The sequence below is a fragment of the Brienomyrus brachyistius genome, chromosome 13 (genome assembly GCF_023856365.1).
Source record: "Brienomyrus brachyistius isolate T26 chromosome 13, BBRACH_0.4, whole genome shotgun sequence".
Classification (NCBI taxonomy): domain Eukaryota; kingdom Metazoa; phylum Chordata; class Actinopteri; order Osteoglossiformes; family Mormyridae; genus Brienomyrus; species Brienomyrus brachyistius.
The window spans coordinates 26,567,537-26,594,438 of NC_064545.1; the positions used below are offsets into that span (position 1 = coordinate 26,567,537).

Sequence of the window (26,902 nt, forward strand, 5' to 3'; positions counted from 1 at the left end):
CAGCTCAATTAATTAGTTAAGGAACGTATGGTAAACGTAGCTTTGAGTTGTCCTTTACCAGATAGTTCTTGCACAATTTGAAGTGTGTTTTGGGTCTTTATCTTGCCAAGGATAACGATCACTGCCCAATCAGCCATAATTGTGATGAAATGGCATGCATGGGATAACGATGTGCTTATGATGAGCTGCAACAGATTTTGGGGTCTCCCACTCAGACCAACGCAATTACGTTCCAAAATTTTCATCCTAATTAACCACCACTTGAGCGCCCCCACTCAAGGCAGCTAGACCCAAAAGTTTGACTCATTAACAAGCCAGACTTCAACTCCAAACCTCAAACGCCAACTTTATACAGTTTAGGAATTGATAATGAAAGAGCACATTTCCTAAATGTCCTCAGTCCACTGGATAGTTTTTGAGAAATGTTTTGCGGAGTTTTGGAAATATAATGAAAGTTCTTTATTGGATTACACGGGGACTGAATGAATTTTGGTTCTCTATGAAATAAGAACCAAAGAAATGGTTCAAAGAAATATGAGGAGAAACGTGATGAGGAAGCTGGACTTTGCGTCATGTCAACAGCAATAAATGCACTGATATTTCGGAAATTTACTCTTCGATTTGAGTTGCATTAACTTGCATATTCAAACTTGATTAGTGCTGGATTTAATGTTAAAATAAAAGAAAAGGGAACCCATCTTTCATCTTTAAAACAACTATCTGATAGCCTCAGCCAGGGGTAACGACATCCATCCATTCAAGCAGCACAAGGTACAATTAAATGCATTCTTATATACCAGAGTGAGAGAATTTACAGCCGGTCCATTATTGTATGGCAGTGCTCGCTGTTGAACAAAGATCTTAGTCGCACAGACGTACACTGAGAAGATTTCCCCCAACAGCTGGATGCGAGTAACCCAAGCACACTCCATTTCCCATCAGGCCCTAGTCTCACATACGCAGGCAAACTGCGGCTTTCATTTCCGGGTAGAAGGTCATCCACGTGGTGCTCTGCAGAATTTGGCGTGTTGGGTTTTTATAGTATGGGAGTCAGTTTTTAACAAAAAACAAAGTGATTAACCGGAAAAGTTGAAGATTAAGGTATTCAATGCTTATATGGTGTTACAGTCGATATTTGCGTTATGTGTAAACGTTTATAGATTAGTCAAACTATTATTTAAATTTAGCATATAGTTAGCGAAGTAGCTGGCCAGCAACTAGTTATATTAGCGTAGTATTTAGCTGTATAAGTGATATATCTGCTGGAGGTTTTGAATTACTAAAGAAGATAGCTTCTTAATAGACCTAATCAGCTATCATATGAGCTTCGTTCTGCGAATATAGATGTAAAATATTTACTCTTAACTTCTTGTCTTAGTTTTGTAAACGACGGATTGCTGCCGTCTGTTACCACGCTTTACAAATATGTATGCCTTGTATATTTTTTTAAGTATGGGGGAGTTTAAAGTACACCGCGTCCGATTCTTCGACTACATGCCGTCGGGGATCCGATGTATGGCGTTTAACCAGAGGACGAAGAGACTCGCCCTAGCGAGGCTTGACGGCACGGTGGAGATATTCAACTTCTCTGACAGATACTTTCAAGAGAAGGTAATGCGATTCTTGCTTGCTATTTCTTAACGTATGATTACTTTAGTGGAGACTACGTTATTGGATTTGCTTTTGGTTATATTGCTGTGTCTCCCGGAATCGGCTTTGTTTAGTATCGTCGTTACAACGTGGCTTAATGGTTAGGAAAGCGTACTTGTAATTGAAAGATTGCAGGTTCGAGTCCGCGACCAACAAGACACCACTGAGGTACCCTGGTCAAAATACTGCTCCCCGGGCACTGAATTAGCTGCCCCCTGCTATGTCACACAACGTCACATATGGGTTAAATATAGAGGAAACCTTTGTTGTTGTGCACTGTGTACTGTGGTGTGTCAACGGTGACCGCCGATCACTAATTCTAAATTCCAGGTGATTCCGGGGAACGATGCGAGGTCTGTGGAGGCCATATGCTGGGTATCTGAGCGGCTCTTTCACCACGGGACTGAACGGAGAAATAACGGAGTATGACTTGGAGAACCTGTGTCCGAAATACTCCGTAGACGCATTTGGGGGGCCTATTTTGGACAGTAGCCTGCAATGCCCTGGGGACGCAATTGGCGGTTAGTGACACCTTCGAACGTATGATACTGTATAATTTTATATTATGTATCTTGTTTGTATCTTTTTCTAAATGTGGTTTCGTTAAAGTGTTCTTCCCAGGTTGGTTGTGAAGATGGATCAGTGAAATTGTTGAAGTCCTTCCAGAGAAAATCCGTTTTGAGAAAAATCTAGACAGACAGAAAGGTAAGGAGGGAGCGAATTGACGGCATTAAGGTTAACGAAGCGGACGATAAGTGTCGCAGCGTCAGACTCCTTCAGCAGTGTTGTGGTCTTTGTGGCTAATAAGACCCGTTGATGTTTCGCTTCTCTGTCTGTTTCTCTTCAGGTCGCATCCTCTCTCTGTCATGGCATCCATCTGGCACGCAGGTGGTCGCTGGATCGCTCGATGTCATCAACATTTTTGATGTCCAATCAGGGTGAGCCTTCCTGGCATTCTTGGGAGTGCAGAATTTAATAGAAAGATTCTGATTGGGTGTCGTCATGAAACACCATATGTCAAATGTCATTAAAGTTATGCCATGTGCGAAAAGAATCTCCATTGTGCTTTTTTTTTGTTTGCTAGTATGTTAATAACCTTTAATATCCAATAAATATCCCATAAAACCTAAAGTTTACCCATCTCTCCTTAGCCGAATAATCTTTAAAGAAATGGTGATGTGTGACAGCAGCGATGTTACTGGTTTGTGCTCCCAGGTCACATGCTGCAGCGGATGCTGGTCGCCCGGGGCACGGTGAATTCCCCGAACGCGCGAATGCGTGGTCTGGAGCGTGTTCTTCCTGTCCGACTTCACCGTCATCAGCGGTGACTCGTCTGGAAAAGTGCAGATCTGGGACAGTCACACGGGGACCCTCAGCAAAGCACACGTGGTCTCCAAGTGGGATGTTCTGGCGCTCTCCCCTGTCCAGGTGAGCCTCTCGTCCAGGAACGAGCGTAGTTTCTGCTCCTTTAGTGAGAGAATTTCTGTGTCCAGGTATCTGTGTGTGGGTGGGAGTGTGCAAAAATGTGTCCGGTTTACAATGGGGAATAGTGCTCTATTTGAAAGCTGTTACGTTGTTGAAATATTATCTTTAATGCATGTATTTTATATAGATTTTTTTATAGTATTTTTTTCACAGCATCATTAAGACATTTTGCCAGCTTTTTGTAAATATGGTTCCTTTCCCTAATTGGAAACACTAAAATAAATCCGGCAATGAAAGAAAGGCATCTGTGTCTCATTGGGTTATGACGTTGTATCTTTCGATCAGAAGGTCGCTGGTTCAAATCCCGTGGCCAGCGGAGTGATTGCATTGTTGGCCTTTGAGAAGGGCCTTAACCCTCACTTGCTTTCCTGAGTAATGACGATAGTGTGACTGAAACTTAGTCTTCTGTATCTTCTGGCCTCTGCGTTTTGGGCAGGATGAGAGCAGTCTGCTGGCAGGAACCTCGGAAGGTACCGTAGTGCAGTTCCAGTTCCTATCGCCCACCCCTGGGGGCGGAGCGAAAAAGAATGGATCAGAACCAGAACCTTTAAGCACCACACGCACGACGTGCGAGCAGTGGCAGAGATCGGCACCGCAATCGTGTCTGGAGGTCAGTCTGTATCTCATGAGGTATCAGTAGATGAATGAGTGTTGGACTCCTGGTGAACCTGCCTGCAGTTCCTTTGATGATGGTTTAGCTGGAAAAAATGCTTCTTCATAGTTTTTCTGGACCTATCCGCATTAATCACCTTGCTCAAAGCTCCTAAGGCTCAGTCCTCCAGGAACTTGTAGTCTTTTGCTATTACATGACCTACTTAAGTACCTGAGTATCATTTTAGTGCAGAACCCAGGCAAAGTGTGGATATTAAAACCCCAGATAAGTTTTACACAGAACACCTAAGCGGGTCTTGTGCATAGGACACATCCATCCGTTATCCTTTTTGTAAAATTATAAACATTAAATGTCAACCGAATTCCCACAGGTGTAGACACACAGCTGGTTGTGCGCCCTCCTACTGGACAAGGTGGATGTGAAGTCGTACGGACACTGGGCTGCGTAAGATCCAATTTCCCCACGTAAGTGTCTTGGAAAAGTCTCTTAATTGGCTAGTATGTCCTGTTTGACCCAGTATGACTTAACTAATGAATTGGATAATATCGTTTTTTTTGTTTCTTTATAAGCTTCTTAAAGATGGAAACTGTATAACTGAGGCATGGTGTGTACTCCAAGTGACGCTTAAAGCACAGAATAGATTTGTTTTGTTAATGTAGAGAATAAAGCCTACAGGGCGAGTGGAATTTCCTGTACTTTGTAATGCATCTGGGTAAGAGAGAAGGCATTTACCATGATTGGATGTGTGTGTTCATGTGATTCTCATCTGTTTCTCAGCGCCCCCTGGTGTCATGTTGCCCAGAAGGCGGGCTACTGCTCATCCAGTTTCCTGTCCAGCTGGAGCTGTGGAGGCTGGGGGAGGGTGAAGGCCAAGGTTAGTACTGCTGGGTGGTTGGTTTGGCGGCAATGTGAATGGAATGTGACGTATTGGGGCGCGCACGTCAGGGGCGCGCACGCCATTAGTCAGGAATCAGGAACCGCTGTCCTCGAGCCGCGTAGTTGGGTCAGGTTTTGTTTACACTCACACCTAGGGCTGTCACTAGCAATCTATGTCAGTAATGGAGGAAACTGCTGATTAATCTGACCATTTGAGTAATGGTTCATATCTAATATAATATAACATGAACATAGCAATTGGCATAAGACAGGTACCAAGGCCCTTCTGCAGTGGTGCTTTTTGGACAGTATAAGGAAAACGGAGAAGGGGCTGAAAGCCACGCAGACACACACGATGAACATGCAGACTCCACACGCGCAGAGCGGCAGGAGAACGTATGCAGGCGCATTCAAAAGCAAAAGCGCACAAATGATATAATCTATAAAAGGAATAATAAATAAAATTGCGGAGCTAGCTAAGGTTTTTTATGGTGGTTAAAAGTGTTTTAGCGCGGAACAGACTCCCTGCGCTATAATATCCTTACAGAACTGAAATAAGAAAAACGCCTGATCTTAGTCCTAGCTGACTAGCTGTGGGAATTGCACGTGTAGAACGGAGTCGCCAAATAATGTGAGGCAGGACGTAGCTGCACAACATTCAGCCTCATGGGGTACCAAACTGTCATCTTTAAGATGGTTTTGCATAGCAGTCATGCTTCTGCAGTATTTAAGTTCTGCCTTCGCATGCTCTACAGACGACTGCATTTTCATTCTTTCAAAGTGAAGCATAACAAAGGACTGATCCTTTTTGTGCTCCGCGTGGACCCGCATCTGCTATACGCCGGTGTCTTCTCGCCATATTGACAAGTGATTTAGATGGAAAGTATTAATTGATGCTTTTTGATAATTGACTAATTGGGTTAGTCGAGTAATCGTGACAACACTGCTCGCGTCTAAGCGGCTTTAATACCTTCTGTAAGCACTTCATCGATCCATCTGTCAATCAGTCAAAGTTCTCCTTTTTGCTCAGCGCATTGTTTTGTTAAATGTTTGGTTTCCAAACTCCAGACTGTGAAACAGAGAGGCAGACAGGACAGGAGTATAGACAAATCATGACATATAGACATTGAGTAGGCTGTAGTGGGACGTTGGTCACACACTGGTCCTAGACACTATCTCCACCTAAACTGCCTGGACACAGGTGTAGGTTAGGGTGTGGTTCTTGAGGGCTGGGTTCACCACCCGTCTGGCTGCATTTATAGGCCAGGCCGGTGGCGTCTGTGCTGTACTGGGCAGATGTCTGTGCTGTACTGGGCAGATGTCTGTGCCTGTACTGGGCAGATGTCTGTGCTGTACTGGGCAGATGTCTGTGCTGTACTGGGCAGATGTCTGTGCCTGGTCCTTGCTTTATATCTCAGGCAAGCAGGGATTCTCTGACACCCAGATAAAGGTGCTGATGATGGTGAGGACCTGGCGGCAGCAACAGTCATATCTATGGTTAAATCTCATCTGCAGGGACACCTGGGCACAGTTTAATTGTCAAGAGAAAACCTGAGAAGCTTCTGCAGTTGAAGAGAAAGGTAATGCAGCTGTGTGCTGAAGAACATCTCAAAGTGATTTGTGGTGGTATGGAACTGGTCGGGAGATGAGGGGCGGGGGGCAGCATTAAATCAGTCATATTTGTTACCCTTCTGTGGGATGGTGAATACATGCATAAGGTTTTTGGGGGGGGGGGGGGGCTCTACATTCTGAAGATGGATAATCCATCTTTCTGCAAGAGCAACACCTTGGTGGTCTGCAACTGGGAATTCAGCACCTGCATTTATGAAAACTAGGCAGAAACCACAGTGTGAGGTCAGCCTTCTCATTGATGCCCTCTGGCCTGAGACGGCATCCAATGAGTGCTCATGTAAAGCGCTTATGCAACAGAGGTTAATGCTGCGGTCTTAAAAGTGAGTTCCAATCATCTAAAGCAGTGGTTTCCCTGCAAACGGTCCACGGTTTTGCTCCCTCACAGCTCCTGGTAGCAAAAACCTGACTGTCTGCAGGTCCCCAAGGGAGAAGATTGGGGAAACAGTGATATAGACGTGTAACATTTGTTGATTTGTTCTTCTTTGGTTGGCCTTCACCCGCAGGGTAAAGACCACATCTGCTGCAGTGCGGTCTCGCCCTGCGGGAGCTGGGTGGTCTACTCCACTGTGTCGAGCCTACAACTCCACCGGCTGCAGTACGACGGCAGCGACATTAGCATCTCCAAGGTGGGGCCTGCCACCATCATCTCACAATAGAGAGGGCTCCTCCAACATGCGTAGCTGCCTCCTTGCTTACCCATATACCATCGTGCTGTATGTAGTTCAGCACGAAACGATAGCATCTCCTCCAACGGGCCTTGATAGTGCTGCTGTCTCATACGGAGCAACCGTCAATGACCTCCTGCTGCATCTCCTCCCTCAAAGCATCCACGAGCTCTAGAACCAAACGGCTTCTTCTGGGTCATGTTTCATTTGTCCCAACGGACCGACACGGGTTCTATCTGAGTGTCCCTAGGGATCTATGACATTTTCTCGTCTTTTTTCAGGCTTGCCCCATTTTCGTACGTTTGAGAGAGCGGGGCCCTCTTTAACAAGCTGCTGTGTTCTTCTTAGTCATCATTTTTTATTACCTACCAGAAAGGGCGTATCTAAATGTGAACTGCAGGTCGCGATTATAGAGATGCTGATTTTATGATTTACTTGCAGTTGGGTTAGTCATTGTGAACGTATAACAATCTGTAGACGCGTCATTATTTTCCCAGGTTACTTAACCGCTATTGGCTTACGCAACACTCTGTCCTTGCCCCCGCCAGGTCCCCCGGCTCCCCAAGGTCCTACGGTCTGCCCACCAGCTCTGTTTCTCTGCAGATTCCTCCAGGCTATTCGTTGCCTCATCCCGGTCAACGGTTCACGTGATTGCTCTCGGGCCAATCAGAGTGCAAGCATTTGCACACATTGAAGTCCAGCTCAGGTGTGCTTTTATTATCAATTCACTCTCGGGTCACCTCAAGGACAGCTTTAAATGTTCCATTTGTACTTGAAATTCTTAATATTGTATCTCTACAAATCTGATTCGATTGGGAGTAACGGGCTTGCATTCACCTTTGTTCAGACGTCGCTTTGATTACACCATATTCTCATTTTTAGTGTTGCTTTGTAAAATACAGTGGTTTGGTCACTTTCCCACTGCCCTCGCTGTCAGATTGTCATGGGAGGTGTAGGGATTGAAATAGGCCTGGTCTGTGAATTTGTTGGTCTGTGAATTTGTTGCTGTCTCCTTCCTCTCGTGGCATCACTGGCTGGCTGTAAGCTCCTGGGTGTGTGTCTGTACTGCATGTTCCTTCTAGGTCATGGGTAATCATATGCATCTTTTCCTCAGCTCTACCATGCCAACCTGCAAACTTAGAGGTTCTTCTAAATGACATCAGTCAGGGTCATAGATCCATCAGATGTGGTGCTGGGGTAGAATGGCTGTTTACACACAGTGCAGACCTTTAGGCTGTAAGGATTCTAGTTTTTTTGTTTTTCTTCACTGATTCTTCAGGTTCCACTGAGCCGATCCACCTTTTGGCGGCCAGCGCGGACGGCAGATGGCTGGCTGCGGCCAATCGAGGCTGTGAGGTGCACGTCTACAACGTGCGCGGCCTGAAGGTAATGACCTGAGAGACGTCTCAGTGCTGCCACCCGCAGGAGCACTCGGGTTCTCCATACTTCCTGCTGCCTCTTTTTTTTTGTGGTGTCCCAGATCTGCTCTTTTGCTGAAATCATGCCACCCACCCCCCCACCCCCCATGACCTGTGACGCGTCACCTTTTTTTTCCAGCCCCACTGCATTGTGCCCTTGTATGGCTCCTGTCCAACCGCGATGTCCATCCACCCTGGCACCAACAACCTGCTTATGGTGCATGCAGACCAGCAGGTAGGTGGCGCTAACTGTCTGTCTGTCTGTCTCTGTCTGTCTCTGTCTGTGTCTGTCTCTGTCTCTGTCTGTCTCTGTATGTCTGTGTCTGTCTGTCTGTCTGTGTCTGTCTGTCTGTCTGTCTCTGTCTGTCTGTCTCTGTCTGTCTCTGTCTCTGTCTGTCTCTGTCTGTCTACGTGTGTATCTGTCTCTCTCTCTCATCTTCCGTCTTGCACCTGTGTTCTTACCTGTTGTCTGATAGCAAGTGCCATAGTGTGCCATATACAGGTGGAGTGGTGGCTCAGGCTAAGGATCTGCTAGCAATCAGCAGGTTGTTGGTTTGAATCCCATGAATGCCAGGAGTGATTCTCCTCCGCTGGGCCCTTGAGCAGAGCCGTTAACGTGCGGTTGCCTTGTCCTGGTATGATGTTAATCTCCATCCAGCCTTGTAAGGAGGTCCTCCAACTTCCAGGGAAAATTCGGGATTGGTGGCAGGATTGGACTCCAGCCACCGGGAAAGAACTTCATTCCATTCCATTCAAACTAGTGGTGCTGAGGTATCACCCCGCCGCACGGCCGCACTCGGGTTCGCATCCCTGAGGTGGTTGGACGTGCGGTGGGGTGTGGCAGCGCGGTGTATCGCCGGCTCTCCTTACCTCCTTGTGACCATGTGGAATCTCCCTCCCATAGATATTCGAGTACAGCATAGAGGAGAAGCAGTACACAGAGTGGAGCCGTGAGGTGCAGAAGAAGGGCCTTCACCGACTCTGGCTGAGAGGGACACGCCGGTCATTGGTGTAACCTTCAACCCCAGCAATGCTTCCCAGTTCCTCCTGCACGACATGTATATGTTCTGCATCGTGGACCAGCGCCTGGTGAGAGAGATTCGCCGTCTCTGGGTCTGGTTATTATTAGGAATAATGCAGCGGTTATGTTATTTGTCCCCGTAAACCCTGGGTGTGGCTCAGTGGGTTGGAACCCCGTCCATGTGATCAGAAGGTTGCTGGTTCAAATCCAGGGTCGCTAAACTGATTTCGCCATTAGGCTACTGAGCAAGATCCTTAACTTTCTTAGTTTTTAGTCGCATCTGCTAAATAAATAATTGTAGACATTTAAGTCACTATCTTCACACTAAGTACTGAACTCCCTGTACCCATTTCCTGTTCTCTTTCCCCTGCCCACCCCCCCCCCCCCCCCACCCCAGCCTCTTCCACACCAGGATGATCAGCTTTATAACCAGCTGACCCTGAAGAGCCTCTCAGAGCAGGCTCGACAGAATTACTTACACGCCTTCAAGTTCTGCAAGAAATACCAGGTATGCGTGAGTCCGTCATGGGCTGGGTGCGCATTCTGCCGGCTTTGCAGTGTCCTTATCGTTCAGTGGACCCCTAGTTGTGCTTCCATCACTAACTGTCACACCGTTTTCAGCCCCTGCTCTGTGTTAGTGTATTGGAGGATGAGTCCATCGTGGTGGTGGAGCGCCCCCTGTTGGACATTGTCACCCCAGTTACCAGCTCCAGTAAGACAGAAGAAATTTGCCACATGAAGATTTTTCTTTCCATGTGTGTGGTCCTGATCCCTACGTTCTCCTGCCTCCTCATCCTCCGCAAAGACTAATGTGTTAAATGAAATAATAAATTAAATATTTAGTTAAAAAAAAGAACCATCCCCCACTTCCTGTTTTTCTTCAGCATGATCTGGACACTGGTGTGAATGGTTTGGGTAACGGTGACTTCACAAATTGGGGGGAGGGGTAATTCTTTGGGGGTGGGGCAGGGAGAGGCTCTGCTGGCCGTTAATATTGGATAGCAGCAGAACGGATGCCGTAGCTGAGGCTGAGCAGACGCACGCACTGCACTGCAAACTGCGATTGGCCAGCCCAGATCAGCGCAAGCTCTCAGAACGAATCACTGTGTCTCTCATTGGGCGACGCCACATGCTGACCCTCCTCGAGGGATCCAGCCTGCAAACTCTTACCAAGCATCCTACCCATTCAGGAGCTTCCCAATGTTTCACATACATGGACAACTGTTCCCTGAGACCTGCAAATGACACAGAATGTTCTGGAAATCTACCACCCCCCCCCCCCCCCCCCCCCCCATCAACAAATTTTACCACCAGTACAGTTCAGCACCAGAGCATAAGTATGTCAGGTTATGTAAGTCAGATTGATTGTCCCGTTTTATTAAGTATACTTGGGACTAAATTAGCCCACTTTTATTAAAAGCATATATTTTAATATAAGCATATATTATGTATATTTAGTAATATTAGTTATTTGTGATTTTATACCTGAAATTGCAGCACAGTAGTGATATGATTACATGTAGATTACACTAATAAAAATGTGCAAAACAGTTTTCTCAGTCACTCAAAATGAACAAATATTCTTTTGAATGTCAAAATTAGAGAATTTTCTCAATACATGTCAGTTTAAGCCAGGTATACTTAAGTCAGACTTTGTTTAGTATATCAGTTAAGAACATAAGACGTTTACTGAGAGTATACTTAATATTTTTTAGTTTAGAAAAAGTACTTAAATATACTTCTTTTTCATGGGTAGTACAGAAGTCTTTTTTAAATAAGATCAAATTAAAATTTACAGTGGGGTCCCTGTATTAGCACGGGTGAGAGAGGTGGAGTTACAGGACGTCGCTTAACGGCACGAGCTAAAGCGCCTTAAACCGCCGCTAGTCACGCCATGCTCAAATCGGTTATGTGTAACTGCTATCCCTCAACACTAGGGGGCAGTCAGAACCCGAATAATGTAACATTCCGATAGATAAGTATAATTTCATAAATCACGAACTCACACAACAATGAGGCTTCTCCGGAATGTTGCATGTAATTCTACTTAATTACCATTCAGTAAGTAGTTATTTAAATAAGAATAGGCCCTGCAACACTGTCTAATTTGTTGTTTTGATTATAATTCTGCGAGCGTAAGGCGAATAGCGTTGCTTTATCTCCATGGTTAAGAGGCTTATTAAAGCTGAGTGGATTTACACTGTGCCCCTATTTGTTGGCAAAGCAGCGCCGATACATAAATTTACCAGTACATTTTTACTCAAGTGCAGATATAATTGATTGTTTTCACCTCCTAAGTTCGCTACTATCGCATTATAAAGTGGCATGCAAATATGTATCATAACCTTTCTTTATTAAACCGTACAACAAAAGTAAATTTGATGCTGAATGCGCAAACAAAAAAGCGAATTGCTTTCTGTTTGTACTAATGAATTCGGTGCCGGGTAATTGATGCTCAGGAATGCGTGCAGCTGCGTGACCCGCCTTATACAGGCTGCCGTTTGCCCCGGAAGATACGGATTCTGAGGGGTACCAGCGAGCCTAAAACCTAGGGAGGGGGCTGGAGACATGAATTTGGTACAAAAATTCGATCCTTATTTATTTTTTTCTTCATTTCTGCATTATTATTATTATTATTGGGCGGCATGATGGTGCAGTGGTTAGCACCCTTGCCTCACACCTCTAGGACCCCGCATGTGTGTGGAGTTTGCATGTTCTCCCCATGTCGTCGTGGGGTTTCCTCCGGGTACTCCGGTTTCCCCCCACAGTCCAAAGACATGCTGAGGCTAATTGGAGTTGCTGAATTGCCCATAGGTGTGCATGTGTGAGTGAATGGTGTGTGAGTGTGCCCTGCGATGGGCTGGCCCCCCATCCTGGGTTGTTCCCTGCCTCGTGCCCATTGCTTCCGGGATAGGCTCCGGACCCCCCCCCCCCCCCCCCGGAACACAGTAGGATAAGCAGTTTGGAAAATGGATGGATATTATTATTATTATTATTATGCAAGTCGACCCCCCCTTCTGGTACCCTTCAGCCGCCCAGTGTTTCATCTTGCAGTTCCACCCGCAAGTGTGACACAGGTGATGCAGGTGGCTCTTTGGCGCCCTCTAGGTGAGTGTGTTTTAAATGCAATGTGTTCCTAAAACTTCGAGGGGTGGCAGAGTGCAGCTCGTGTTTTTTCCATTATGAGGCCTAAATTACAGCCCCCTGACCTGCTTCTTTGGGTATTTACTTGTAAACACACATACAATATGCAAGTAACAGGCACGTTTACTAAAACTACTGGCTTCTATCCCAGTTGCTTATTGCTTTTTAATGGGTTTGGAAAGAGGTGAAAATAGTTCATGGATGTTGGTTTCTTGCATCTTGGATCTTTTAGGTTTGGTCCAGGCTGTTATCTATAATAGGAGAGAAAGATTAAATTAAATTAAATAAAATTAAATTAAAGCATTTGAACAATATGTCATCTTTCCGGTTGTACTATCTGTAATTTTTTTAGCTTTAAGTCATAATTAATTAGCCTTTGTCAGTTGTGTATTTGGTGATTGGGACCTTAGAATCTTCTGGTAGGTTTGACTGCATCGTGAGAGCTTTTAAATCTGTTTAAACGACAATTACCGTATATTATTTGTAAAACTGCTCTTGCATGCATTTTAATTCATTATTTGGAAATTTAAAACTCTCTTCTATGTTTTCGGTGCTGTTTTAAATAACGCATCCAGCGGAATGGTCATGTGACCGTTCTTGGTTTGCACACATGATCGCTCACTGTGACCAGGGCCTGCTCACCTGTCCAGCCCCGTCTAGCCCAGATGATTATGCTGATGTTTCTCAAAGCTTGCCGCGTTATTGGATCTGCTCCCTGCAGAGGTCAGACTGCTGATTGAAGACATCATCAAAACACTACAGACGGAGATGCTGTCTGCGTGCGGTCTGTGCTGCCTTACCTGTGTAGTCCTTGTAGTCTCTGGAGTGCTTGGGTCTCGGGCTGCGACCATCTGTATGGGACACAGGAACGTGATTGGTTGGTCGAATGAGTGGAGGCTGATTGGTTGGTGAGGTGGTGGTTGGCTGGGTTAATGTGCGAGGCTGGCTGACCGGAAGTGCCGCGCAGCTTGATGCACTGGCCGTGGTTGGGGATGCCAGCTGCCGGTACCCCCGGGTGGATGATGTGGCACTCGTAGCCGGTGGGGCAGTGCAGGGGCTCGTCGCCATCTTCTGTGGTGCTGCATGCTTCCGCTGGGCGTGACACACACACACAGCCATGCAGCCGCCGTCAGCCCAAATGAGTGTGAACGTTTGACATTTGCACTGTAATGCTACTTTGTACTGTCTGCTCTCTATATGTCGTCTTTCACCAACTGTTTACTAGTATTATTGCACTGAATCATTGTTGTCTACTGTTGTATATTGTTTATTTTTATCCAGTGTTTATCGTTGCTCATCTGTTCACCGTTTTTCACTGTCTGAAGCTCTGCAGAATCGCAATTTCACTTTATGTGTGTGAAATGAGAATATAAGAGACTTGGCTTGATAAAACTGACTTAACACCAGCTGGGGCCGGAATGGTTCCTGTTTCCCCCACCTTATATCTGATAAGGCTTCTGTTTCTATCAGCAATCCTCTCTGTCTCAAGCTGAACATGTGTTTGTTATTATTATTATTATCAGAGTTGGGTAATTCAGGTCCAGAGAGTAAAAGTCCAGACCAGGATTTTGATTCAACCACCCAGCTGAGTCCGCTGTGACTGGGGCTCTTTATGCTCAACTGCTTGGTTGAAGCAAAATCCTAGTCTGGATTTTTACTCTCTGGACCTGAATTACCCAACTCTGATTGTTATTATTCTTGTATAAGGAGTTGCCCTGTTTTGGTGATGTGATGTCGTATCCTCACCCTGGAGCACTTCCTCCGGTCCGTCCAGCAGCCAGCCGTTGCCTCCTAGCCACCGGGGTTTGGGCTGAATCAGCCAATCCAGCACTAAGCAGAACACACAGGCAGATTGATGCAGAAAGTGTAACCTGTGGCGCATGTGACTGCAAGGTCGAGATTCTGTGCAAGTGCTGTGGAGGTAATATCGTGTCTATTTCTATACATGTGCAATGTAACTACAGTTCTGGAAAACAAAATGAGACCACTGTATATTTTTAAGAATCTCCATTGTTAAATCTTGGTTTTAACCGTGGTCCTGCTGGCAGAAGGCGACGCTGAGAGGCAGGCTGCTTCCAGGCTCAAAGCTTCTAAGACAGCAGCACACAAGAACAAGGTAAAGCAGGAGACACTGGGAATGACTGGAAACCAGCCAGGTAGAGGGCAGAAGCTACTTCCTAATGCCAGAGATGACCGACAACCTATCAGAGAGTTCCTCAGGAATCGTGGGATGACCTCAAGTGACCTCGGGAAAGAATGGGAAACATTAAGTGCAGGTGCAGGTGTGAAGTGCGCTGCCAGGACAGTCCGTGTCACAGGCAAACACTGTAAAATCAGTGAAACTAAAAACATTGCTTTGGTCTCTTCGTTTTTCTAGCGCTGTAATTCCTTGCGTTTCCTTTTTAAGCTGAGAAGACCCAGAGCCTTTGCCTTCCACTTTAGGCAGCCAGCCAGCCAGCTTCCTCTCCTTGTCATCGCTGGCACGTACTTCCCTCTGGCCACATGGTGGGGGGGGAGGGGGGCGGGGGGCTGTAAGGTTAATTGAGTGCACAGCGTTCTCCTCCAAGTTTGTTATGTCGTTGATGCCTGGAGAGTGACCGTGACGAGTGGCTGGTGGCTTGCAGTACACACACATCCAGAGATCCCTTCCTAATGGTATGGAAGCTCACTATAATTAGTTTAACTATCGTACCCTCAGGCAGCTAGGCTTCTCAGCAGCCGATCGGGCTATTAGCGCAGATAATTTGCATGATTTGCACATTTCAGTTTATTTTCTTTATTCTATTTTATTCTTATTTTTAAATTTTTGCCTATTTATCCTTAAAATTATTACTTTACTACAGGGAGTTCTCAGGGAAACCCCTTTCATTGGCTGTATGACTGCTGTACTGGTGTACATTAGATGAATAAGCTTTGATTGACTGAAGGTGGGTGATAAATGCTTTTATATGTGCTGTGATTACGAACTGTTTTATTGGTGGGGGAGCATTTTGGGGGGCTGATCCGCATGATAATGAGCAGGTTTGTTTCACTTTTCAGGGCCTGTGTCTGGCTTTCTCAGGGTGACCCTGACAGATGTGGTCATGTGACTCTCACCCGGCGGGGGCTGCACAGACTCCAGGCAGGCGTAGATGCAGCCGTTGTAGCAGCATCGCTTGTGCCTCTCACACTCAGAGTCAGAGCGGCAGCTGGGAACCTCGCAGGCACGTTCCGGCAGCTTCTGTGGGGGTGGTGGGCACCGGTCACTCTTCTGGTGTTGAGTCAGTGGGGATTGGTTCAGGTACTCGTAGTCCTGATGAACAGGGGGAGAAATATGCAGAGCAGCAGATTATAGTACAGGCAGAGGAGCCCAGAGCAGCAGATTACAGTGCGGGCAGAGGAGCCCAGAGCAGCAGATTACAGTGCGGGCAGGGGAGCCCAGAGCAGCAGATTACAGTGCAGGCAGAGGAGCCCAGAGCAGCAAATTACAGTGCGGGCAGAGGAGCCCAGAGCAGCAGATTACAGTGCGGGCAGAGGAGCCCAGAGCAGCAAATTACAGTGCGGGCAGAGGAGCCCAGAGCAGCAGATTACAGTGCGGGCAGAGGAGCCCAGAGCAGCAGATTACAGTGCGGGCAGAGGAGCCCAGAGCAGCAGATTACAGCGCGGCCAGAGGAGAGCAGAGCAGCAGATTACAGCGCAGGCAGAGGAGCACAGAACAGCAGATTACAGCGCAGGCAGAGGAGCGCAGAGCAGCCGATTACAGCGCAGGCAGAGGAGCGCAGAGCAGCCGATTACAGCGCGGGCAGAGGAGCGCAGAGCAGCCGATTTCAGCGCGGGCAGAGGAGAGCAGAGCAGCAGATTACAGCGCGGGCAGAGGAGAGCAGAGCAGCAGATTACAGTGCGGGCAGAGGAGAGCAGAGCAGCAGATTACAGTGCAGGCAGAGGAGAGCAGAGCAGCAGATTACAGTGCAGGCAGAGGAGAGCAGAGCAGCAGATTACAGCGCAGGCAGAGGGGAGTAGAATAGCAGGTAGGACCTAGTTTACAGTGTAGCGTACTGACACAACAAAGAGCATTCAATTACAGTCTTGAAATTACAACACACCATAAGGCAGCCAGATTAATAAATATGCATAAAATTACAGATTTCACCATGTTCTAGGAACCTAAAAGTACACCTTATGTTGGTTGGTTTACTAGGGAAGACATTAAGAGCCAAAGTCTGAGGTTAGTTTCAAAAACCGCCACATTAGTAGAAAAAGAAATTCTCTTGCAGTTAGTTGAAATGCTGCTGTGCAGCTTTTTGTTAAAAAATGGGTCCTGGTTTGCTGGACTGTTTCTCTCCTGCCCCATTACCTGGGGTTTCTTTTCGTTGCTACATTTGACCTGCAGAGGGCAGTATGCCACCCTTATTATGTCCTGCAGCACTGCAGATGGAATTTTCTGGCTGCGTGAAGAGGATCTCTGAGAGGCTAATTTCCAAATGTTCTGTAGCCACTTAACTTTTCCTGCCGCTTTGTTAAACATTGCTTTTCCTGTAATAACCTTTTCCAGGGTATGAAATTGTGACCTTATCAGATTTGCATGCCGTTCATAATTGTACGTGACTTTAAACTCCCCTGGCGGTTCTCCTTCCACTAGAGTGGGACTGAGGTGAAAGGCATGATTCCCCCTGGCCACACAGTTCCTGGTGAAAAGTCAGAGGTCAAAGGTGTCTCGATACGGGAGGTGATGGCTTAGGGTTTGTTCTGGATCAGGTGCCTCAACTCTTTGATGCTGCATGGTGCAGCGAGGATGCAGATGGGGACCCATTAGGGCACTGCTGGTTTCCCAGCCTTCCTTTTACCTGTGAGCCGGGTGTGAAGCCTCTGGCCAATCAGAATCAATAATTATTAAACTAGGTGCCTGGGAGGACTGAAAACCAGGCCTGGATTTGGAATCTAGGGCCAGATTTGAAGAGCCCTGCATTAGAGAGTTGGGATTCAATTTCTGCTGACAGGGTTTGGGGCGTGGGGGGGGGGGGGGGGTTTGCATACAGAAATCCTCCATCTTGTATGTTACACAGTTCTGGCTCCTTAAGCAGGCTGTAGGCTTCTCTCTGTATTCACACTTAAGTCAGCAGCTTCATGTATGTTTTCCCCTATTTGACTTCATATCAGGCTGCTGGACTGTTTGTAGCCAAATCCCAGTTCATTTGGCAGTTGAGGACACATCGCCTTCCAAACCAAATGTTTGGCTGTATGCTTTGCAGGATCTGTGTGTGTGTCTGTGTCTGTGGTTGCGCGTGCGTGTATGTATGTGTTTGTTTGTGTGAGTGTATATATATTACATTGTGGGGACTAAATGTCCCCTACAACGTGATTAAAAACCTGTTATTTTGATCAGTCTGGTCTCCACAAGGGGAAGCTCAATTTTATTAAAATTATAAAAACTAAAAATGTCTAAAGGTTGCATGGGTTGCCATAGTTGGGGTTAGGTTATGCCCCCTAGAAATGGGGGGACAGTCCCCACAAAGATATGAATACAAATGAACGTGTGCATGTGAGTGTGGGCGCCTGCTTATGACTCTTACACTTTTAGTCAGATTTTCTATTATCTGTGTATCAAGTGTGACTTTTTTGGCTTCTCAGAACCTAGTTATTAATCATAATAATGTTACGCGAGATGAACGTGTGAATATTCTGACCCACATACGTCCGCTGTGCATCGCTACGCTGTGGAAATCTCCAACACTCAGTTTTTAAAAGTCTTACGTTTCGAACATGAAGCCAAGTGGCCTTTTCGTTTGGATAATTACAATTCTTTTATTTCGCAGGCGTTTTTCTCCAAAGTGACCCACGTCTTTGAGAAAACAGGGTCCGACATTCCCTGGAGATATTGGGGGTTAGGGGCTTTGGCCACTACTGATACTGAGATTTGACCCTTCCTATCACAGGCGCCCCGCCCTTACCAACGCCCTGCCCCCCCCCCCCCCCCCCCCCCCATAAAATGCTCATCTGTCACATTTTAAGGCAGGTCATGTACTAGACGTGTGTCTCCCATCAGTTCCTGTAAGTGGTTCCTAATTGCTCTGTTCTGGCTGTTTAGGTAGCTTTTGGTCCTGCTGGATTGGTTGGTTTATGTGTGTGGTCTGCAGAGCAGAAATGGCAGCCAATCCCCTTTATGGGAGGCGGAGTCTGTCCATGCCCAGAGGTCCCCTGCCATCCGTTGCCCCGTCTGTCTTGCCTGCTGTGATCCCACCCCTATACTGCCCTGTCGGTGGTATTGCTGAGAGAGAAATGATCTTCCTGGCCTGAATGCTTCCCTCTTGCCTCCTACTTTTCAAAAACCATTTAGGGTTGCCATTGTGTGAATGAGACTCAGAGATTAGTGGCCACCTGTACAGGAGTAAACAGAAAGGAACTGCAAGTTATTGTCATATAGCTCATAAACCGGGCACCTTCTTCGAATTGAATCCTGACCACACCTAGAACTACGCCGCAGCCCATGAGAGTTGTACCTACACAAAAATGTTCTGAGGGCAGAATGAAACATGATTGGTTGGTCCACCACCTCTCTGAACCAATCAGGTGTCTTGGTCCCATCCCCTCTAGCTTGTGGACCCACCTCCTCTATAATCTGATTGGTTATCTCTCAAATCCAATCATCTTTCGTTCTGCCCTTCATAACATTTTTGTGCAAGTAAAACTCCCACGACCTGAGCTGCACCACGTAGCGTCATTAAGTAAAAGTACTGAAGCATCTAATCTAGGGTGACGCTCTTACTAAAAATTAAGAAACTTTTACCATGAATTCAGCTGCATTTTTAGCATACAAATAGGCTGTAAATATGGTCCTAAACTGACACAGTAGGTCTGTGCCTGAGTTATATTGCACAGCCTAATTATGTTCTTGGATTGTTTTGGCAACATTGGGTGTCTTTACTGTTTGTCCTCTTGAAATTGCTTGCAGCTACCAGCTTTACTGATAATTATGAATAAATTCTTTATATCTCTTTATCTATCTTCTGATTTTAAGTTCCTTATTGACCCTTGAAATCACTTTAATAGGGAAATGTATACACTTATGGGTTAAAAATCATGCAGTTCTTGGTTAGAGGCTCGTACAGAATAATGATGAGGGTGGGTAGAGCCCAGCACTGCCAGTTAGTGACACATCCAGCTTCGGCACCGGGGGAACTGTTTAGATGCCAGATAGCTGCAGTGATTCAAACTCTGAGACCTGGGACTCAGAAGCCAGCTGGAATAGCAGCACTTTTCCTGACACACAGATGTCTGCTGCGGCCTCACTGTACCCTCCCTCAATCGGCTGGACGCTGCTCGACCTCATTTTGAACTAGTCGCAGGCATTGTCCGCTGTCAGTGTCTGGACCAGGTGGTCTGCAGTGTGCAGTGCACAGCTGTTCGTGCACTTCAGTGAAGTCAAACTCTGAGGCATATATATTTTTTTCTTTTTACGTAAAATACACAAGCAGCCTGTAAAAGTGTGAGAATTCTGGGAATGGGAACAGCTGGGGGGGGGGGTAATGTCGGCACGGGATGCCCAGCATGTTCCAATTACCCCGGCTTTGAAGGCTGGAATGTCCACGCAGCTGCTGGCCGCGGAGGGCTCCATACCGCGATGGGTCCTTGTAAACTTTGATCGGCCGGACCATTGCTGAGCAGAGCTAACGAACTTCCAAGCGTGACCGGCAGTTCTGACGTGCCCCCCCCCCTCCTAAAAATGCACACACACACCCTCCGTATTTATGCCTCTTACCCCAACCTCTCATTCAGTTCAGTTGAATTTACTCTTATATAGCGCCTTTCACAACAGTCACCCCAGTGCGCTTTACATGGGTGTCTAATACTACATTACTACATCATTTATGCAGATAAATACATCAAGCAGGGAAAAAGGCAAGACGGAAAGAATAAAAGAAGGAATGAAAGAAGAAAAGTCAGATGAGCTCTCAGTTTTAGGTGGGTGCCTGTGCTGCTCTCGGCACCAACTTGGTTCTCATGACAGCCGTGTCTTACCTTTGGGTGGAGTCCCCTCCTGTGGATCAGCCGGCCATTTCCAGACCCGGTCACCAGAATCAGAACCAGCACCAGAGTCGGTGTAGTGCAGCCCTGCATAGTGTGCTGTCCTCCTTCCGTGCTCCCTGAGTTGGTCCTCCTAAGCGCCCAGCTCACCGTCGCACTGCTATTACACCCTGTTCCACCTTTAACTGCTGTCGTTATCACTGATCTCTTTTATTGATCCTCAGGTCAGTCAGCCACAGTCCTGGCTCTGAGTACCGTTCTGGGGTTCCCCGTTTTCAGGCACTTAAAGAACTATTATTTCAATATTATTACTTTTAGGGGATTGGAGAAAAAAACTTCAAGGAAAGTAGTGGAGAAAATGGAGGAAGACGAACAGCAGACTGCAGGTCAGGTAGTCTGTGTGGGGAGGGAACTCCTGTAGTTAGCACGTAGACCACATGTCTGTCACTGCTGGAGAGTGAGGAGCAGAACTGGGGGCTGAGGGAGGGAGGTGTTGGGAAGGGGGGGGGTTCTCAGATCTGGAGACTCGTAGCTCCTCCTCGCAGGACTCACATCTGGTGCTTCATGTTTAAACTGTCAGGGAGAGAGAAAGAGAAGGAAGGAGAAGTTGGGTTGTGGGAGGGAAATGAAGTGACCGTGTGGTGCTGAATGAGAGGGAGTGTGTGTATGTGTCTATGTTAAAGTGAGAGGGAGTGTGTGTGTGTGTCTATGTTAAAGTGAGAGGGAGTGTGTGTGTGTGTCTATGTTAAAGTGAGAGGGAGTGTGTGTGTGTGTGTCTATGTTAAAGTGAGAGGGAGTGTGTGTGTGTGTGTCTATGTTAAAGTGAGAGTGAGTGTGTGTGTGTGTCTATGTTAAAGTGAGAGGGAGTGTGTGTGTGTGTCTATGTTAAAGTGAGAGGGAGTGTGTGTGTGTGTCTATGTTCAAGTGAGAGGGAGTGTGTATGTCTGCGTTAGAGTGAGTGTGTGTGTGGATTTGGGTTTTTTTGATGTTGTGGAGACATTTTTCAGGTCCCCACAAAAGTCTGTGAATGCGATCAAAAAGTAAAAATGGCCTGTTTGGTTACTTATGGTTAAGGTTAGGGTTGGGTGGGGGTTAAGGTCGTCAGGCTGGGATTGGGGCTTTATCCATAGAAATGAACGGAGAGTCCCCACAAAGATATAATTACAAACCTGGGTTGTGTGTGTGTGGCAACAACAACAATAATAATAATAATAATAATAATAATAATAATAATAATAATAATAATAATAATGATCAAGTTTACCCGCTGCCTCCTGCCACTATGCTGTACATCTTAAGCAACGAATTTAGCTTCTCTTCAGACGTTGGATCTCCTTTGAAGCTCTGAGATCCTTTACCCTCTTTCCACTGAGTGCAGCAGCTGTTGGGGTTGCTCTTCTGCTAGGCTGACTTAGCTGTTCCCATGTGGGCTGCCCCCCCCTCCCCTTGCTTACAAAGCCCTGCTGTTGTCCTGCCTGGGTCCTTGTAAGTCCATCAGAGGGGGGGCCTCTTCCAGTGCTGGTTGTAGACTGTTCCTGTTCCACAGAGATCATCTACATCTCTTTGTATAAATACATTATACTTCCCCTTTTCCTTTTCAATTAAATTGTGTTGCTAAATAAGTGATTGTGTGTCATTTACTATCAGTATAACTAATAAAATAGCCATTGCTCAGCAAGTCAGGGAATTCATGTGCTTTGTAGTCGCTCAGTTTGGAATTTTAATCAATTTAAAAATTCTATAGCATAGTCGATGCGCACTTGGGTATGGGTTCATGTCCCACATCTGCCGTGTCTGTGTGTGTCTCCTCCTGTAATGCGGTCGGGTGAGCTGGGTGCCCTGTCTGCCCCCCTGACGGATCCCTGGGGTGTTTTGAGTAATGAATGGTTATAGTAAATAGGGATGGATAGAGACGCTGCATCAACGCTGAGATGATGTCCTACCCATTGCCAGCGTTGTTCCCTTTGATCGCTAAATTGAATCAAGCCATTATATCTTGATTGCTTAACTGTATTGGAAAGAGAGACATTAATAGAAACTAATGAGGCGATGTGGGGGGGGGGGTGAGATGGGGCGGGGGTAATTGCTCCTAGGTACATTGTGCCTCCCTTTTGTCCAAGGCAGCTCAGTACAAAACGCGGTAGTATCATATACCTGTAATGAGTATGGACAGAGCCATTACCTCGCCTGACCTTAAATCACTGCACTGTTTGCTTTCTTGGTTACGTCCCCCACAGCCGAGTCACTGTTATCCTCCAATTACAGCTTACAAGTCGGAGACCCCAAGGCAGCCATTTGCAGTGGCATTTGACCGCCTTACACAGCCTGCGAGAATGAGGGCCTGTAGGCAAACATTAAGGAAGGCCATTCAGACAAGCCTGTGTCCGTTTTACCCGCAGTGAAACTCACCTGACAGCGTGTTGGGGAGTATGGGGGTGCTCTTGCCTGGGGGGGGGGGGGAGTTAGGAAATTTCTCAGGGGCCCTAACAAATGTTGTCACTTAACTGGATTCATCTGGGTTGGGGGCCGGCTCCCCGGCTTGACAGCTGCCAGCTTAAGCAGAAGGGATCTGCATTGCAGTGAGCTGGAGAGACCCTTATTTTGCATGTTTTAGCAATATTGTATTTATAAAGGCAGGGCCTGTCTAGATGGATGACAGAATCTTCCTTCCTGCAGGCCGCAGCATAGCAGGAGGGTGGTGCAGCGTGCATGGGGGGGTCCCAGTGGTTTCTTCTGCATGGTTCGGTATATATGAACTGAATACTCAGTGACTGCGAGTCTTTATGCTCAACTGGTTCGTTGAAACAACTCTGGATGTCATCGGGTTCACGACGTGCCGTTTTATTGGTAGAGCCCTAAACGGAATCTTTTTCTTTTTTTGGGTGTTAATAAAATCCATTTCTTATACTAGAGGCGCTTTGAGCCACCAATTGTGCAGTTTGAAGTGTTTTTATGGTGTGAATTTTAGGGTTGTATAATTGAAGTTATTGACTAAAAGTGAAAGGTGAATGGTGACGCAACAGGAAATTGTGAAAATATGGAAAAATGGAAAAATATGACTGCTGTTAGATGGGTAGAGTATGGAAAAAGTATGAAGCATTTGTTAGAGGAGGCGAGGGGGCAGGCAGAGATGGTCTGGCAGCCTCTGTGAGACTTGGCACAGACTACGTGTTGCTTTCTGAAACTTTTGAATTTGAACCGCTGAAGCTGAAAAACGTTCCATCTGGATTTTCTCTCGGCCTCTCGTCTGTCTTGAGACTGAGTATTACCAGGATGCCCCATTCTCTTCTTTCGGCTCATTTTATAGAATGCCGTTCCCATGGTTACCTTAGAGTGGTTTACATATAGATATATATCTAAACGTACAACGTGCTGTGTGAGCAGAAAATGCCAGACGTCAGGGATGGAGGGGAACAGAGACTGCCTTAGGCCGAACTATTGGGGAGGGGGGAGTTTCTGGGGATCCAAGCTGAACCGGCCGTCCACTCCACCAGCGCATGCCAACTGCGCAACCTCAATAAGATACTCAGATATCAGCAGATAGGTTCGATGACGTTCAGCTGGTCTGGTTCTGATCCAACGTGATGTTCTTGTTATACTCAGCAAAGGTTTATACATGAGAGAGAATGACCAGCCCTGGAAGATATACCCAGTGTCAGAAGTCTGGCATTGGAATTAAGAAATTAGAAAAGATTCGCACAGTAACTTTGTGTTGGCGTGTAAGATGTTTGTATTGTTTTCCACAACAGATGCTACGATTGCAGCAACTGTCATCTTTAACTTTAAGGACGGCATGTGTGGCTCTGTGGGTGCGGACTGGGTACCCGTGATTTGAAGGTTGTTGGTTTCAATCCCCTGTCAGGAAGAGTGACGTTACTGTTGAGCCCTTATGATATGAGGCTCAATAAATTCTTTCTCCAAGCTCCTGTAGAGGAACAGGATGAGAAAGAGTGTAGAGTCTCTATATTACTGTCTTCTTTTACGATAGAGTTGGGGGCCTTGGGTCTCTGCTGAGGTGGCAGTTGCGTCTGTGAGCTGTTTCAATGGTGAGATGAAAGGGCTGCGGCTGTGGGAGATACATTCAGGTCACCAGGGGCTAACAGAGGACTCATGTCTGTTAGGGTCTATGGGTTTTGATCTCATTGTGGGGGTAACGTGGTCACTGTGGAATGATCCTACTGGGATGGTATTCTGAGAATGGGAGCAGGTGATTCCTGGCCAGTCTAACTTGCTGATTTACTAAACCCTGACATATAATCAATTAGATATGTGCCACTGGTTGGACAGAATGTTAGACGTTTTATTGATCTGCTTTTCTTTCCTATAATCTTTAAACCCCCCTATTTTCCATTTCTAAATTTCTTGTTCTGGCACCTTGACTTTCTACCCTAAGACCATCTGTCACTCGTCCGACTCCCCTGATTGTACTCACTCCCCACATCTAGTCCCCCAGCCTCTTTCTCACAAGTTCTCCCAAGTGAATCTTTGCTCTTATCCTCCTTCGGTTCCTCCTCAATCCCTCATGAAGTCCACAGACTTTAATCTCAGGTAGGTGCACTGAATTCCACAGCATGACCCCTGAGTCAAGGGCAAACAGAAAACATTTAACCATTCTGTTACCACAGCAACCGTTAGGTCAAAGTTAAGACCCACCCCCCACCCCCCCACCCCTTGAAGCTTGATGTGATTGGAAGCAAGGAGCAAAGGGGAAATCCCCTATGGAGATATTGACCTATGGTCAATCGACTCATTAAGTTAAAATTCTTCAAAGAAATCTGTCTAACTGCATTAATTTCCAGGTTCTGATCTGGTTCACAAGTCCCAGCTAATGCTGTACGCCCATTTGGCCGAAAATCTCCATCTGATCTCTCTGCACAGGAAACTTTAGGTACTTGAAGTTTGCTCCCTTAAGTCTTTGTGGATGAAAGTACATGTAATTTCCTGTCTGCTGGATTTAAGCGTTTATGTCCAAAGAGAATTCATGGGAATCCATGCCAAGAGTACAGGAAGAGACGCAGCTCATGAATCTAACTCAAAGCTCAAAAAACTAAAAACAACTCCTTCATAATTCAGACTGGAGAGGAGTGGGGTATGTTAAATATCCCAGATCAACTTTTGTGGGTTTCTTACTACTGGGTCTGAACCATTCTACACTATGCTGGGGGGGTAATGGTGAAATCCTGAAAAAAAAAACATACCAAAGGTGTGCTTTCAAGGCTTTGTACTGTATCAGATATAACCTTTGTTGTTACATATGTTGTTCTGCATATTTAAGAACATAAACCTGTATTTGTGCCAACATAAGGGATTAAGTAGCAAGGTAGCCTAACTTTTAGGAAGCTAGAAAGGGTTTGAGAGAGAGAGATGGTGTTTTTTTTAAAGAGGCAACAACCCTTTTGTAACAGGACGGGTGCCCTGGTTCCGTGAGACGGAAATGTGGGGGCAATTAGTGCCGTTTCATCTTGGAAATTTCTTTTAATCAGATAGTAGGTGAACTCTTCCCATGGAGAGCCGTGATCTCTGCTCCCATAGATGGGCTCTGTGCAGACGCAAGGACACCATTAAAGCCTGTTTATACATACGGCAGACAGCTATTTCTGTATGTGTCATAACGGAGCGATTTGCACTGCTGCCTGTTTATACTGTTTACGTGTTATATATACATGGGGACGTACGTGTTTGCAGTATACGTTCAAGTTTGTCAGGAAAGTCCATTAATGGTGAATTCACTGTGAAATGCCTCAATCCTGTACAATCAACACGTACATCAGCAGGAAGAGGGCTGAGAGATAAAAAAGGCACCAAAAAACTCTTGAAATAGTTCCTTGCACAAACCAGTAAAACTTTTATCAGACGGATGGGGGTGCATTAATCTCTCCTCTCGGGACTGGAGTCCCCAGTGTGACTTTGTTTATATCACAGTTTACGCTAACAGTTTGCGGAGTCTTCTGTAATTCACGGTCTGTTGCATTGTTTTGGACGTCGATCTGCCTGGAGACGTCCGTTTGTGTTATTTCACTGCTGAGATGTTTGTAGTGGCTCCCCTCTTCCCTTGAATGAAAGGTTTTTATCTTGGGTCTTTGTACTGTATCAGATATAAATATTGGATTATAGAGAGCATCCTAATGTTGCTACACACTGTCTATAATCTAATACAGACGCTCCTCTACTTACGAACTTTCAACTTATGATCTTTCAGACATACGAACGAAGAGGACTGTAAGTCCAAATTGTGTTCATTTTCTGCGCGCCAATTCCGCCCAGTACAACTTTTTTTTCTTTAAAAAGTACTTTCAGAAGCAAATAGGCACTGTCTCTGAAGTCAGATATGTATTATTTTACAAATCAGTAATACAGGAAATACGAGCGACTGTCCACTTCCTTTCTCATCTTTTTC

The 26,902-nt window shown here is 46.2% G+C and overlaps 2 protein-coding genes across 2 annotated transcripts; one reads left to right on the plus strand and one right to left on the minus strand.

Annotated features, from left to right (window-relative positions):
- Window positions 1–932: 932 nt before the first annotated feature.
- Window positions 933–10,212, plus strand: utp4 (UTP4 small subunit processome component). The gene is given in 27 exon segments (XM_048973261.1): window positions 933–1,101; window positions 1,452–1,611; window positions 1,981–2,040; window positions 2,042–2,131; window positions 2,133–2,171; window positions 2,272–2,299; window positions 2,302–2,355; window positions 2,498–2,584; window positions 2,863–2,912; window positions 2,914–3,078; window positions 3,572–3,640; window positions 3,643–3,745; window positions 4,119–4,147; window positions 4,149–4,175; window positions 4,177–4,212; window positions 4,526–4,622; window positions 6,140–6,204; window positions 6,760–6,882; window positions 7,470–7,580; window positions 7,582–7,627; window positions 8,201–8,307; window positions 8,479–8,574; window positions 9,244–9,322; window positions 9,325–9,428; window positions 9,758–9,868; window positions 9,982–10,050; window positions 10,052–10,212. Coding segments are annotated over 26 exon segments (2,052 nt in total). The 5' UTR covers window positions 933–1,101; window position 1,452; the 3' UTR covers window positions 10,100–10,212.
- Window positions 10,213–11,696: 1,484 nt separating this feature from the next.
- On the minus strand, window positions 11,697–20,981 carry wfdc1 (WAP four-disulfide core domain 1). Its single transcript, XM_048973551.1, has 7 exons — window positions 20,500–20,981; window positions 15,601–15,796; window positions 14,251–14,334; window positions 13,456–13,596; window positions 13,305–13,355; window positions 13,147–13,219; window positions 11,697–12,755 (listed from the first exon to the last, which is right to left on the minus strand). The coding sequence occupies exons 1-6, from the start codon at window positions 20,596–20,598 to the stop codon at window positions 13,161–13,163; spliced, it is 630 nt and encodes a 209-aa protein (XP_048829508.1). The 5' UTR covers window positions 20,599–20,981; the 3' UTR covers window positions 11,697–12,755; window positions 13,147–13,160.
- Window positions 20,982–26,902: the final 5,921 nt, after the last annotated feature.

What these genes read in the sequence shown, in the direction of transcription:
- wfdc1 (XM_048973551.1), bottom strand. Translation starts at nt 20,598, where the DNA reads ATGCAGGGCTGCACTACACCGACTCTGGTGCTGGTTCTGATTCTGGTG. An exon ending in ACCGGAGGAAGTGCTCCAGG is followed by an intron (nt 13,597 to 14,250) that starts GTGAGGATACGA and finishes TGTCACGCCCAG; the next exon opens with CGGAAGCATGCAGCACCACA. An exon ending in CAAGCTGCGCGGCACTTCCG is followed by an intron (nt 13,356 to 13,455) that starts GTCAGCCAGCCT and finishes TGTCCCATACAG; the next exon opens with ATGGTCGCAGCCCGAGACCC.